General features: G+C 39.1%; 5 protein-coding genes and 1 long non-coding RNA gene across 9 annotated transcripts; 5 read left to right on the plus strand and 1 right to left on the minus strand.

Moving 5' to 3' along the window:
• LOC104744388 lies at positions 12-666 on the plus strand. The gene is made up of 3 exons (XR_760637.2): positions 12-131; positions 240-316; positions 423-666. It is a non-coding gene; the product is annotated as an uncharacterized LOC104744388 (long non-coding RNA).
• On the minus strand, positions 648-2,336 carry LOC104744387 (peptidyl-tRNA hydrolase 2, mitochondrial-like). Of its 2 annotated transcripts, none has more exons than XM_010465439.2 (8): positions 2,206-2,336; positions 1,769-1,976; positions 1,624-1,682; positions 1,455-1,514; positions 1,262-1,331; positions 1,078-1,147; positions 927-953; positions 648-810 (listed from the first exon to the last, which is right to left on the minus strand). In XM_010465439.2, exons 2-8 carry the CDS (start codon positions 1,973-1,975, stop codon positions 791-793), a joined length of 513 nt encoding a protein of 170 aa, XP_010463741.1. In that variant the 5' UTR covers position 1,976; positions 2,206-2,336; the 3' UTR covers positions 648-790. The 2 variants fall into 2 exon arrangements, with proteins under 2 accessions (XP_010463741.1, XP_010463739.1); XM_010465437.2 differs by having other exon boundaries at positions 648-840.
• Positions 2,497-4,612, plus strand: LOC104744389 (F-box protein At3g03040-like). 2 transcript variants are annotated; one of them, XM_010465441.2, is made up of 4 exons: positions 2,497-2,654; positions 2,790-3,730; positions 3,825-3,965; positions 4,056-4,612. In XM_010465441.2, the coding sequence occupies exons 2-4, from the start codon at positions 2,798-2,800 to the stop codon at positions 4,398-4,400; spliced, it is 1,419 nt and encodes a 472-aa protein (XP_010463743.1). In that variant the 5' UTR covers positions 2,497-2,654; positions 2,790-2,797; the 3' UTR covers positions 4,401-4,612. The 2 variants fall into 2 exon arrangements, with proteins under 2 accessions (XP_010463743.1, XP_010463742.1); XM_010465440.2 differs by having other exon boundaries at positions 2,793-3,730.
• On the plus strand, positions 4,714-6,794 carry LOC104744390 (F-box/LRR-repeat protein At3g03030-like). Its single transcript, XM_010465442.1, has 3 exons — positions 4,714-5,932; positions 6,025-6,165; positions 6,253-6,794. Exons 1-3 carry the CDS (start codon positions 4,961-4,963, stop codon positions 6,586-6,588), a joined length of 1,449 nt encoding a protein of 482 aa, XP_010463744.1. The 5' UTR covers positions 4,714-4,960; the 3' UTR covers positions 6,589-6,794.
• Positions 7,003-9,334, plus strand: LOC104744391 (F-box protein At3g03040-like). Of its 2 annotated transcripts, none has more exons than XM_010465444.2 (4): positions 7,003-7,330; positions 7,482-8,393; positions 8,496-8,636; positions 8,740-9,334. In XM_010465444.2, exons 2-4 carry the CDS (start codon positions 7,482-7,484, stop codon positions 9,073-9,075), a joined length of 1,389 nt encoding a protein of 462 aa, XP_010463746.1. In that variant the 5' UTR covers positions 7,003-7,330; the 3' UTR covers positions 9,076-9,334. The 2 variants fall into 2 exon arrangements, with proteins under 2 accessions (XP_010463746.1, XP_010463745.1); XM_010465443.2 differs by having other exon boundaries at positions 7,012-7,330; positions 7,477-8,393.
• Positions 9,498-11,609, plus strand: LOC104744392 (F-box protein At3g03040-like). Its single transcript, XM_010465445.2, has 3 exons — positions 9,498-10,689; positions 10,847-10,987; positions 11,086-11,609. Exons 1-3 carry the CDS (start codon positions 9,748-9,750, stop codon positions 11,407-11,409), a joined length of 1,407 nt encoding a protein of 468 aa, XP_010463747.1. The 5' UTR covers positions 9,498-9,747; the 3' UTR covers positions 11,410-11,609.

Here is a 12,008-nt window from a genome sequence, read left to right on the forward strand (position 1 = left end):
AAATATAATTTCCCCCCCCCCCCTTTTGAAGGAAATCAGAGACGAGAGGGAGAATCAATTCCGAGAGCGAACCCTAATGCAGAATCTGAGATCCATGGCGTCTCGCTGTTTCTCTTCTTCACCGCGTGCTGGTAATGTTGTCTGTTTTCGCATGGAATCCATACAAATTTTGCATCATCAAATTAGTGATTGCTTACTTCCTTCGTTTTTTTTTTGTTTTTTTAATTTACATACCTCAGACTATGTGGAGTTCCGAAAAAAGAAAAACGCAGCTGAGGAAGCATTCAAACTCCGGCGTGATCGTCATAACGAAGTGGTATATATAATATATATATGAATTAATTAATTTACTTCCTTTCAAAACCCAAAATCGGAAAAACCTAAACTATAGAATCGACATTTCTCTGATTTCACTCCCTCAGGTAGCCAAGCACAAGTCTGTTCTGCTGGGGAAGGAATGATTTTTAGAAGAGACAACGACAAGTTAGTGTTTGGTTTTTGTGTGTGTGTTGTTTGCTCCTGTAAAAGAAAACAAAATCCATTGATTGTTCAGGAAGTTGCTTTGTCATTTATATTGGATCCGTCTTCTCTTTTGAGACAATTGTCGTATGATTATCTTCTAGTAAGATAAAGTGTACAGTTCTATCTAAAAATTAATTGTGGTAATTATCTTCTAGTAATTGTGGTACATGTACAAGGGGAAACAGATTTGTGACCGAGAAATGTCGAAAAAATAACATGCTCTCCCTTCAGCCAGCCACATTGTGATAATTGTCAAATCCAAGAGTTATTACATAAGCTTTAGTCCACCTGTAACTTCATCAACATTATCAACGGATCCTGCATAAGTACCAGTCTTATTAAGAACTTGTATCTACAATATATGATATTTCCTACTACTTAACTCATAGATGATAATAACTTACCAAGAATAGCCATTACTGTCCTTGAATCTGGAAAAAAAGAACAGAACAAGTAACACATTAGATTCTTCTATTGTCAAGACTATGGTTAAGTAGGATTTTAAAGTTTGAGACTGGCTTGAATTCCAAATGACAGTGACTATGGGAAACTCACTTGGAGCGATCTGTGTTTTTCCGGCATCAATGGTGATATGGGTTGGTAGTTGAAGGGACTTTGCTCTTTCCTGTTGGTAAAAACAACATTGTTAATACAGAAACATGTAAACAGTCAACAAAAGATCTTGCAAAGGGCAAAGAATATTTCTTCAGCAATAACAACACAAGTTTAGTAAACTCACTTGGAGAACTAGCATCTGTTCCTCACTCTCGATTTTGACAACAACTTTTGGCTGAGCACAATATTCCCATCTGCAATAACAATCAATTTTTGATAGGAAGAGAACACAAACCAAAAGTTGTTAATTTCGTCTGTAGCCTATGAAGAAGAAAAAAAATAGTTGAAGTAGACTACTATGACATGGTGTGATGTACCTGTTCAAGGCTCTTGGTGCCCGTTGCAGGAGTTTCTTGTATAAACCTAAAGTTGCATGACTACATATATATATATATATATATATAATGCAAACCAAAAGAGGACTTGTTAATGGAAATTTAAGAAATGATATTGAAAACTAAAAAGAGAATTTGATGATAAAATCACCTGCATTGAGCTGCAATCTTCCCTTTACCCATTTTAAGATCATTCCTCACAACCAAAACCTACACAGATAGATAACAACAACAACAACAAACATTCAAATTCTGGTGTCTGTGGTACAATAATGCAAAAGACAAGGAGGAGGAACCATTTTGAATTTTTTTCGTATATCAGCGAGTTTCTCTATCTGGAGAGGTTCCTTGGATTGAGTCTTCTTCTTAAGTCCTGCATTTATGGCGACAGATTTGGAAGACGAGACAAAGATTCTGCGGGTTAGTTGTAAAGTGCTGATGAAATATCCAAGTGCAGCTCCAACAAGTAAACCACTTATTATTAACCACATCAAATCCACCATCCTTCAACAAACAAAAAAACCAGAACTTTTCATTTAAACTCAAACAATGTTGAATTAATCAATCAATGTGGAAAACAAAAAAGCTGAGTGGGAACGGAGCTATTGATTCGATAGAGAGCTACAGAGTAAGGGATTGATTGGTAGAGAAGGTAGTTAATGAAACATGAGAGACCGATCAAGAGAAACTAATCTACGAGGGAGGATTAATCAATAATGGGAAGATACGTTACCTTAATCTTCCGGGCCGGCGGCTGAGCAGTGGACAAAAAAGTCTGTTTCTTCTTCTTCAACGATATCGGCGGCGATAGTTATGGTGTTTGGGGGCACCCGGATATCTCTATCCTTAACATGTATTATTAAGTAATTGCGTTCCAAACTTCCAATTAATCTCCTTAAACATATAACTGTAGACAGTAATAAACAAAGTTTAATCATACGAGCAAAATTAAACATTAGTTTTATCATTTTTTATTGATAAAATCTCCAAAGTATCCCTAAATAAATACCCTACAACGTCTTACTCTTCTTCTTCACTAGACGAGAATTTCCCAATTTTGTGAAGACGACTTGAGAGAGTGCCACAAAAATTTGCAGGTTCAGTCAATTTCAGCTTCGGGGTCTCAAAATTTGGAGTGCTGGTCTTTTGACAGTCACAACCTCAGAATCAATTTTGCTCTGGGTGAGTTTCCTATACTATATCGCGTTGTTGTTAAAAGTGTTAGGTTTTAAATCAACCTCTCTCTAGTAGTAGTCCCAGTGGAACTGTTTTGGTAAAATTGATTTGCTTAGGAACATTGTGTATATTTCTTTGAAGCAGAGAAGATGGATCTGTTGAGTAGTTTACCAGACGAGGTTCGTTGTCACATACTGTCCTTCCTCACTACAAAGGAGGCAGCTTTAACCTCGGTTCTCTCTAAGAAGTGGGGCAATCTGTTCGCGCTCGTCCCTAATCTTGTCTTTGATGACTCTGAGTTTCTTCATCCGGAAGAGGGTAAGCGGGAAAGAGACGGTATCCTTGAGAGCTTCATGGGTTTTGTGGATACAGTATTGGCTTTGCAGGGCAACTCTCCCATTCATAAATTCTCCCTCAAGTGTAAAGATGGTGTTTGTGAATCTCGTCTGAATCGTTGGATTTGTCAAGTGTTGCGTCGTGGTGTGTCGGACCTTGATCTTTCCATCGATATCATAGAGGTTTATCTGCCTCAGGAGATGTTCGTCTCTAAGACACTAGTCAACCTGAAATTAGAAAGTACTTGTGGTATTCACTGGTGGACTGGAGCTGAAGGCACTTTCTTACCAATGCTTAAAAGTCTTTGTGTTGTCTCGGGGAGAATTTTTTGTGGTGATAAGCTTCAGGAGATGCTTCCAGCTTGTTTTCCTGTCCTTGAGGATTTACAAATGGCTAACATGGAGTGGATTGATTCTGATGAAACTGTGTCAAGTGCAACCCTCACTAACCTACTTATTTGCGGCTTCCCTCCTCAGAATCTGAAGAGCATTTCCTTTGATGCTCCAAATCTGATTTCCTTAGTCTACTCTGATTTAGTTGCGGAGGACTATCCATTAGTCAATATGAGAAACTTATCTCTGGCTCGAATCGTCCTTAGAACAAATGACGATCAGATCAATCGACTTAGAGGGCCAAATAATGTTCTGTTAGAGGATGATGTCGTTCACCAGTTTGGCAATGTGGTGAAGCTCATGAATGGCATACAAAATGTTCAGGAACTTCACTTGTGTCCTGATACTCTCGAGGTATTATATAATATCTTCTTTCTGCTCTGCTGCTATTATATTGTTGTTAATTGTAAAAACTGGTTGGGGTTTTTTCTTACTTGTTTGTTTTCAGGTGCTTTCTCTATGCTGTGAATCTCTGCCAGTGTTCAACAATGTCAAAACTTTATGTATTTACAGTGAAGATGTTCGAGGATGGCAAGCTGTGCCTGCTCTTCTAAGGAATTGCCCACATCTAGAAATCCTAACCTTTGAGGTGAAACTATAAACCATGAAAACTACTTGGACAAAACATGCAGCTTCATATATACTTACAGTAACCTTATTGTCTCGTTTCTGCTTTCAGGGTCTCGTGCACTATGTGACAGATAAATGCGGGGATGCTTGCAGCTGCATTTATCGCAAGGACAAAGGCAGTTCGCTCACAACTTCTCCAGTGAAAGTGGTAACGGTTAAAGGGTTTGGAGTAACAATGAAAGAGTTGAACATGGTAGAGCATTTCTTGGACTATTTCCCCTGTTTGAAAGAGATGAACCTCTACATTGAAGAGGATACCCTTACACAACTTGGAAAAAACCCTCAAGTGTCTGAAATCTTGGAGATGATTGAAGAGTACAAGGAGTTATATAGTTGCAAAGTCCACCTATACGTGTCTCACACGTCGACTACACAAAGCCCCTTCGGAATTTGACTTATCAGATCTTTGTTTCGTTTTTTAGTTTCCTGTGTGTATCTTTTAACTATCCTCGGCTCGGCAAGACTGTATGTCGCACCTGTTTTGCCAAATTTTCCAATTGTTTTTGGGTGATTTCAAGATTGAAGTCGTGTAGATGTTCTAATTTGTTCGGTTTAATGTCCATTCCGGGATTGCAATACAATTAATGTTCATTCCGGTTTAATGTTCTAATTTGTTCCGGTTTAATGTTTACTTGCTCATCAAACAGTAACACGCGTTAAGTAATCACAATTAATATATTTATTGACAAAAAAAAAATCTTAAAATTACAAGCACTTTCTCTCTCTCTCTCTCTCTTCTTCGACTCACTCGTTCACTGGACGCCTCAATGAGGAGTAGCCCTAATTTGGAGTGTTAGTTTAGGTTGTGTGAAAATTTGCATTTTTCAGTGTCGTTGGTGTTTTAGGTGTCACAGTCTCAAAATCAATTTGCTCTTTTTGCGTTGTTGTTGTTGTTAGCTATTAGGTTTTGAATCAAACCGCTCTTAGAACTGTTTTGGTGAAATTGATTTGAAGATGGATCTGTTGAGCAATTTACCAGAAGATGTTCGTTGTCATATATTGTCATTCCTCACCACAAAGGAGGCAGCTTTGACATCACTTCTCTCAAAGAAGTGGCGCAATCAGTTTGCACTTGTCCCTAATCTTGATTTTGACGACTCTGAGTTTCTTTATCTGGATGAGGGTAAGTGGGATACAGATGATGATGATGATGATGATGATGATGATGATGATATACTTGAGAGCTTCATGGGTTTTGTCGATAGAGTATTGGCTTTGCAAGGTACGTCTCCCATTCGTAAGTTCTCTCTCAAGTGTCAAAGTGGTGGTGTTTCTCAAGCTTGTGTGAATCGTTGGTTATCTCAAGTGCTTCAGCGTGGTGTCTCGGACATTGATCTTACCATCGAGTTCGAAGATGATTACTTTCCTCCTCAGGAGATGTTCGTTAGTGAGACTTTAGTCAATCTGAGACTAAAAACTGAATTTGGTGGTATTCGTTGGTGGGTTGGATCGAAAGGCACTTTCTTACCAATGCTTAAAAGTCTTGATATTGACTCTTGGAGGTTCTTTTGTGATGATAGGATTGAGTTGATGCTTCCTTCTTTCCCTGTGCTTGAGGAGTTACGATTGGTTGGTGTTGAGTGGATAGATTCTACCGTGTCATGTACAAACCTCACTAAGCTACTTCTTAGCGCCACCGGCCCTAAAGCCTGTCGAAAACCAAAGAGCGTTTCTTTTGATACTCCTAATCTGCTTTCCTTAGCCTACTCTGATTTTGTTGCTGAAGACTATCCATTGGTTAATATGAAAAGTTTATTTAAGGCTCGAATCATCCTTGGAGTAGATGAAGATCAAATCGAGCGGATACGAGCCCCAAGTAACAGTTTGTCAGATGATGATGTTGTTCTCCGATTTGGCAATGTGGTAAAGCTTATGAAGGGCATACAAAATGTTCAGGAACTTCACTTGCATTCTGATACTCTCGAGGTCAGTTTTCTACTTTCTTCTTTCGGGTCTTGTTGAGATATATATTGGTTGCAAGATGTTATAGTTGTGTTTTTGCTCTTTTCTTGTTTCAGGTCCTTTCTCTGTGCTGTGAATCGATGCCTGTGTTCAACAACGTCAAAACGTTAGGCATTAAGAGTGACGACGACCGAGGATGGCAAGCAGTACCTGCTCTTCTAAGGAATTGTCCTCATCTAGAAATCCTAAACTTTGAGGTGAATTCTATAAACCATGAAACTACTTGGACAAAACATGCGGTATAGTACTTACAGGTAACCTTGTTGTCTCGTTTCTGCTCTCAGGGTCTCGTGCACCATGTGACAGATAAATGCGGGGATGCTTGTGACTGCATATACCGGAAGGAAAAAGGCCGTTCGCTCAAATCTTGTCCTGTAAAAGTGATACAGATCAAAGAGTTTAGGGAAACAATGAAAGAGATGCACCTGATAGAGCATTTCTTGGACAATTTCCCATGTTTGAAGGAGATGAAGATCTGTAGTGAAGAGTATGGTCCTTCACAGCTTAGAACCGACCCTGAAGTGTTTGATCTTATCATGGACATGATAGAAGAGTACAAGGATTTATATAGTTGCGATGTCCAACTCTACGAGCCGTGTGACAAGTGTACTGAACATTGAAGTCTTTGAACAAAGCCCCCTCGGAATTTGACTTATCAGATCCTTGCTTTGTTTTTCTTTATCTCATCTATGTGTATCTATCTTTTAATTATCATATCCTGCTTAAAAAATCCTCGGCTCAGCCAGACTGATAGTCATGCTTATTTTGGTTAAACCCTCAGAAACTTTCTAATTGTTTTTGAATACTTTCATGACTGATTTTTATCTTCTGACTTCTTATTGTGTGCATTAAACACTCTTGGCATTTGATTATCACTTGTTGGTTTCACTAGATTAAATCTTGATATTGTTGCAACGAGCAGATATCAGGAAAAGGTGGTGAACATGAAGCTTACTTTCAAGTCGGAGAATTTGTAGATGATTGTTGGCAACTAGACTCCACAGTCTCCGAGCCTTTGGACTCATGTCTTGTCTAAGCCGCGTGATGTTCCTAACTTTCTCAACTTTGTTTTACATGATAGTTAGAGAGCAAGTCGTTAAGTGGGTTTTAGTTTTTTCAGATGAATTTTTGTATATATTTTCGCTCTACTGGTTTAGTTAATCTTAGAAGTTTGAACGATATTTACTTGGTTGGTGGTTTACAAAAGAAAACAGTAACACGTCAAATCACACTAGCAAACTTAGATAAGATTTATTCCGCACTCAGTCTCTCTGCTCTCACCGACGCCTCATTACCCTAATTTAGTGCTGCGAAAAATTTGCAATTTCACTGTTGGTCTTGGAGATTGGCCTCTGTATCAAGGTTGGTGACCTAGTTAATCATTTATATCTTTTTGGGTATGATGTTTTTCTGAGTCTCAATATAAACAAATCGCTCTACTACTTATGTGGAACTGTTTGGTTTTTGGTAAATTGATTTGTGGGTTGTGTATGTATTTTTGTCTGCAGAGAAGATGGATCTGCTGAGCAGTTTACCAGACGAGGTTCGTTGTCACGTATTGTCATTCCTTACCACAAAGGAGGCAGCGTCGACATCACTTCTCTCAAAGAAATGGCGCAACCTGTTTGCACTTGTCCCACAACTTGACTTTGATGACTCTGAGTTTCTTCATCCGGAAGATGGTAAGCGGGAAAGAGATGGAATTATAGAAAGCTTCATGGATTTTGTGGATAGAGTATTGTCTCTGCAGGGCAATTCTCCCATTCGTAAGTTCTCTCTCAAGTGTGAAACTGGTGTCTCTCCAGCTCGTCTGAATCGTTGGTTATGTGAAGTGCTGCAGCGTGATGTTTTAGACCTCGATCTCACCATTGATTTAGGGTATGGTTATTACCTGCCTCAAGAGTTGTTCGTGAGTGAGACACTAGTCAATCTGAAGTTAAAAAGTGCGTTTGGTATTCATTGGTGGACTGGAGCTGAAGGCACTTCTTTACCAATGCTTAAAAGTCTTTGTGTTTACTCGGGAAGGGTTTTTTGTGATGATAAGCTTCAGGTGCTTCTTCCTTCTTTCCCTGTCCTTGAGGATTTACAAATGTCTAATATTCAGTGGATAGATTCTGATGACACCGTCTCAAGTGCTACTCTCACAACGCTCCATATTACCGGCTTCCGCGCTCAAAATCCAAAGAGTATTTCTTTTGATACTCCAAATCTGCGTTCCTTTGTCTACACTGATTTTGTTGCGGAGGACTATCCATTAGTCAATATGAAAAACTTGACTTTCGCTCGAATCGCCCTTAGAACAAATGGCGATCAAATCAAGCAAGTAAGATTGCCAAATAATGATCGCAACTTTGGCAATGTGGTGAAACTCATGAACGGCATACAAAACGTTCAGGAACTTCACTTGTGTCCTGATACCGTCGAGGTCAGTTTCTGCTTTTATTTCTTTGTCAAAATATTAGTAACGGCAACATGACTACTTGGGGAGGATTGTCTTACTTCTTACTTCTTACTTGTTTGTTTTCAGTTGCTTTCTCTATGCTGTGAATCGATGCCAGTGTTCAACAACGTCAAAAAGTTACTTATTTACAGTGATGAGGCTCGAGGATGGCAAGCAGTGCCAGTTCTTCTAAAGAATTGTCCACATTTAGAAATTCTAATCTTTGAGGTGTGGAATACAAACCATCAAAAACTACTTGGACAAAGCATGAACTTCATACTTTACAAGTAACCACAATAACCATATATGCTGTCTCCGTTTGTGCTTTCAGGGTCTCGTGCACCATGTGACAGATAAATGCGGGGATGCTTGTGACTGCATTTATCGAAAGGAAAAAGGCAGTTCGCTCAGATCTTGTCCAGTGAAAGTGGTAGAGATAAAAGGTTTTGGAGTAACAATGAAAGAAAAGCACATGATAGAGCATTTCTTGGACTACTTTTCGTGTTTGAAGGAGATGAAGATTTATGTTGAAGAAGATGGTATTACACAGATTATGAACAACCCTGAAGTGTCTAAACTTGTCTTGGATGAGATGGAAGAGTACGACGAGATGTACAGTTGCAATGTCAAGCTATACTTGGATAAGAAGTCGATTAGAAATCTCTGAAGAAGAAGGCCTCCTCCGAATTTCGTCTTATGTATCATATCCTTATCCTTGGCTCGGCCAGACTCATTCTCACGCCTGTTTTGCTTGATTCCTCGAAACTTTCTGATTGTGTTTGAACTACGAATTGACCTAAGGGTTACTGATTGATTTTCATCCTCTAGACTCTATCTTTATGTGTGTATTTGCAGTTTGATCATTAACTTGTTGGTTTCACTAGATTTTGCCATAAACATTAGAGTAAATCTTGATGTTGTTTCAAGTCGGAGAATTTTGCAGAAGCGATTGTTGGTTACGTTAGAGCAAGTCGTATAGTGGTTATAATTTTCAGTTTAGGATTGAAAATATATGTATGTCACTTCACTTGTATAACTCGTTTTTGATTTTTATTTGACGATAATTACTTGGTGTTTACTTCTCCTAATTACTACTATAATACTACTAACAAGTTGTAATTACACCAGTAAAGTGAAACGCATTAATAATAATTATCAAAAATACCGAAAATACCCCTAAATTCTGTACTCAGTCTACTTCAGTCTCTCTTCTCTTCTCTCACTGACCCTTCCATTGCCCTAATTTTTAGTGTTTAGTGTTGGTCGTCCTCTTGGAGATTGGCCTCTGTAGGAGCGAGCGAGCGAGCGATCGTAGTGTATATTTCTCTCAGGAGAGAAGATGGATCTGTTGAGCAGTTTACCAGACGAGGTTCGTTGTCACATACTGTCCTTCCTCACCACAAAGGAGGCAGCTTTAACCTCTGTTCTCTCTAAGAAGTGGGGTAACCTGTTCGCGCTCGTCCCTAATCTTGACTTTAATGACTCTGAGTTTCTTCATCCGGAAGAGGGTAAGCGGGAAAGAGACGGTATCCTTGAGAGCTTAATGGGTTTTGTGGATATGGTATTGGCTTTGCAGGGCAACTCTCCCATTCGTAAACTCTCCCTCAAGTGTAAAGATGGTGTTTGTGAATCTCGTCTGAATCGTTGGATAAGTCAAGTGCTGAATCGTGGTGTATCGGACCTTGATCTCACCATTGATTTAGGGTATGGTTATGACCTGCCTCAAGAGTTGTTCGTCTCTAAGACACTAGTCAATCTGAAATTAAAAAGTGAATCTGGTATCTACTGGTGGACTGGAGCTCAAGGCACTTCTTTACCAATGCTTAAGAGTCTTGATATCGATGCAGATAAGATCTTTTGTGATACTAAGTTTGAGTTGCTGCTTCCTTCTTTCCCTGTGCTTGAGAGATTGCTGTTGACAGATATGGAGTGGATAGGTTCGGATGAAACTGTGTCTAGTGCATCAATCAAAAGGCTAGCTATTAACGCCACCGGCTTCAGAAGTTATCCGAATCCAAAGAGCATATCTTTTGATACTCCGAGTCTGCTTTACTTTGGCTACTCTGATTTAGTTGCCGAGGACTATCCATTAGTTAATATGAAAAACTTAGTCAGTGCTCGTATCATACTTGCTGTAACCAACGAACAAGCCAAGCGGATAAGAGTGCCAAATGATGAATTGCTAGAGGGTGATGTTGTTCTCAAATTTGGCAATGTGGTGAAGCTCATGAATGGCATACAACATGTTCAGGAACTTCACTTGTATTTTGATACTCTCGAGGTCACCTTTCTATTTTCTTCTTTCTAGTCTCGTTAATGATATATTGCAATTGCGAAATCACTGGAACCAAAGCTCTTATTGAGATGTGTTCTGTCCTAAGCTATCCGTCCCTTGGAACGAGCGAGCATTATAGTTGGTTTCTTTTCCTTGTTTTCAGGTGCTTTCTCTGTGCTGTGAATCGATGCCCGTGTTCAACAACGTCAAAAGGTTAGTTATTAAGAGTCACGAGGGCCGAGGATGGCAAGCAATGCCTGTTCTTCTGAGGAACTGTCCGCATTTAGAAGTTCTAGTCTTTGAGGTGAAATTATAAACCAGGAAAAGTACTTGGACCTATGACATGTGTTAAGGATACAGTTCACTAACAATAAACCTTTGTTGTCTTGTTTCTGCTTTCAGGGTCTTGTGCACCATGTGACAGATAAATGTGGGGATGTCTGCGATTGCATTTATCGGAAGGACAAAGGCCGTTCGCTCAAATCTTGTCCGGTAAAAGAGATAGATATTCAAGGGTTTAGAGGAACAATGAAAGAGATGCACATGATAGACCATTTCCTGGATTATTTTTCATCTCTGAAGGAGATGAAGATCTGTATGGATGAGAATAGTTTTGCACAGCTCAAAAACGACCCTGAATTGGCTTTAGTCATCTTGGGGATGATAGAAGAGTTCAACGAGGTATCTAGTTGCAAAGTCAACTTGATGAAGAAGATTAAACAATGAAAGAAGGTCATAGTTTTTTTTTGCCAAAAGTCCCCTTGGAAAATATTTGACATGGGTTCAATTTTGTGTAATCGGCTTGAAAACCGTCTCAAACCAAACTGACCTCCTCTGAATCTGTTTACTTTTGTGTCTTTTGTCTTTGTTCTTACCATCTTTTGTCAGGTGATTGTTTTAAGAGAAATAGATTCGCTTTCAGTTGACTTACTTTTTTGTTAAAGATGTTACTTGACTTTCTTTCTTTGTCACGATCGATCACACAAGAAATGTATTCTTGGTTAGAACCGGCCAAAACCAAACCAAATCAATTCAGGACCACAAACAATTGATTTTGAGGACCGAAGTGGCTGGCTATTGAGGAGTCACATTTATAGAGAAGAAAACCATCGAATTAAACCGGTTGAAGGAAGGGATAAAATAGGACCAACGTCTTCAGTTTATGAATTGGTTTTGATGTCGATAGCAGCAGGAACAATATTACCACCGAGATAACCGCGTGAATGTGATGGTTTAACTCTTTTACATTACATATTAGGTGGATAGACCAAGTTGGTTTTGATGATATTAGTAAAAAATCTTAAACCAGTATTATTTGGGGGGGG

Source organism: Camelina sativa, chromosome 15, assembly GCF_000633955.1.
Source record: "Camelina sativa cultivar DH55 chromosome 15, Cs, whole genome shotgun sequence".
Taxonomy (NCBI): Eukaryota; Viridiplantae; Streptophyta; class Magnoliopsida; order Brassicales; family Brassicaceae; genus Camelina; species Camelina sativa.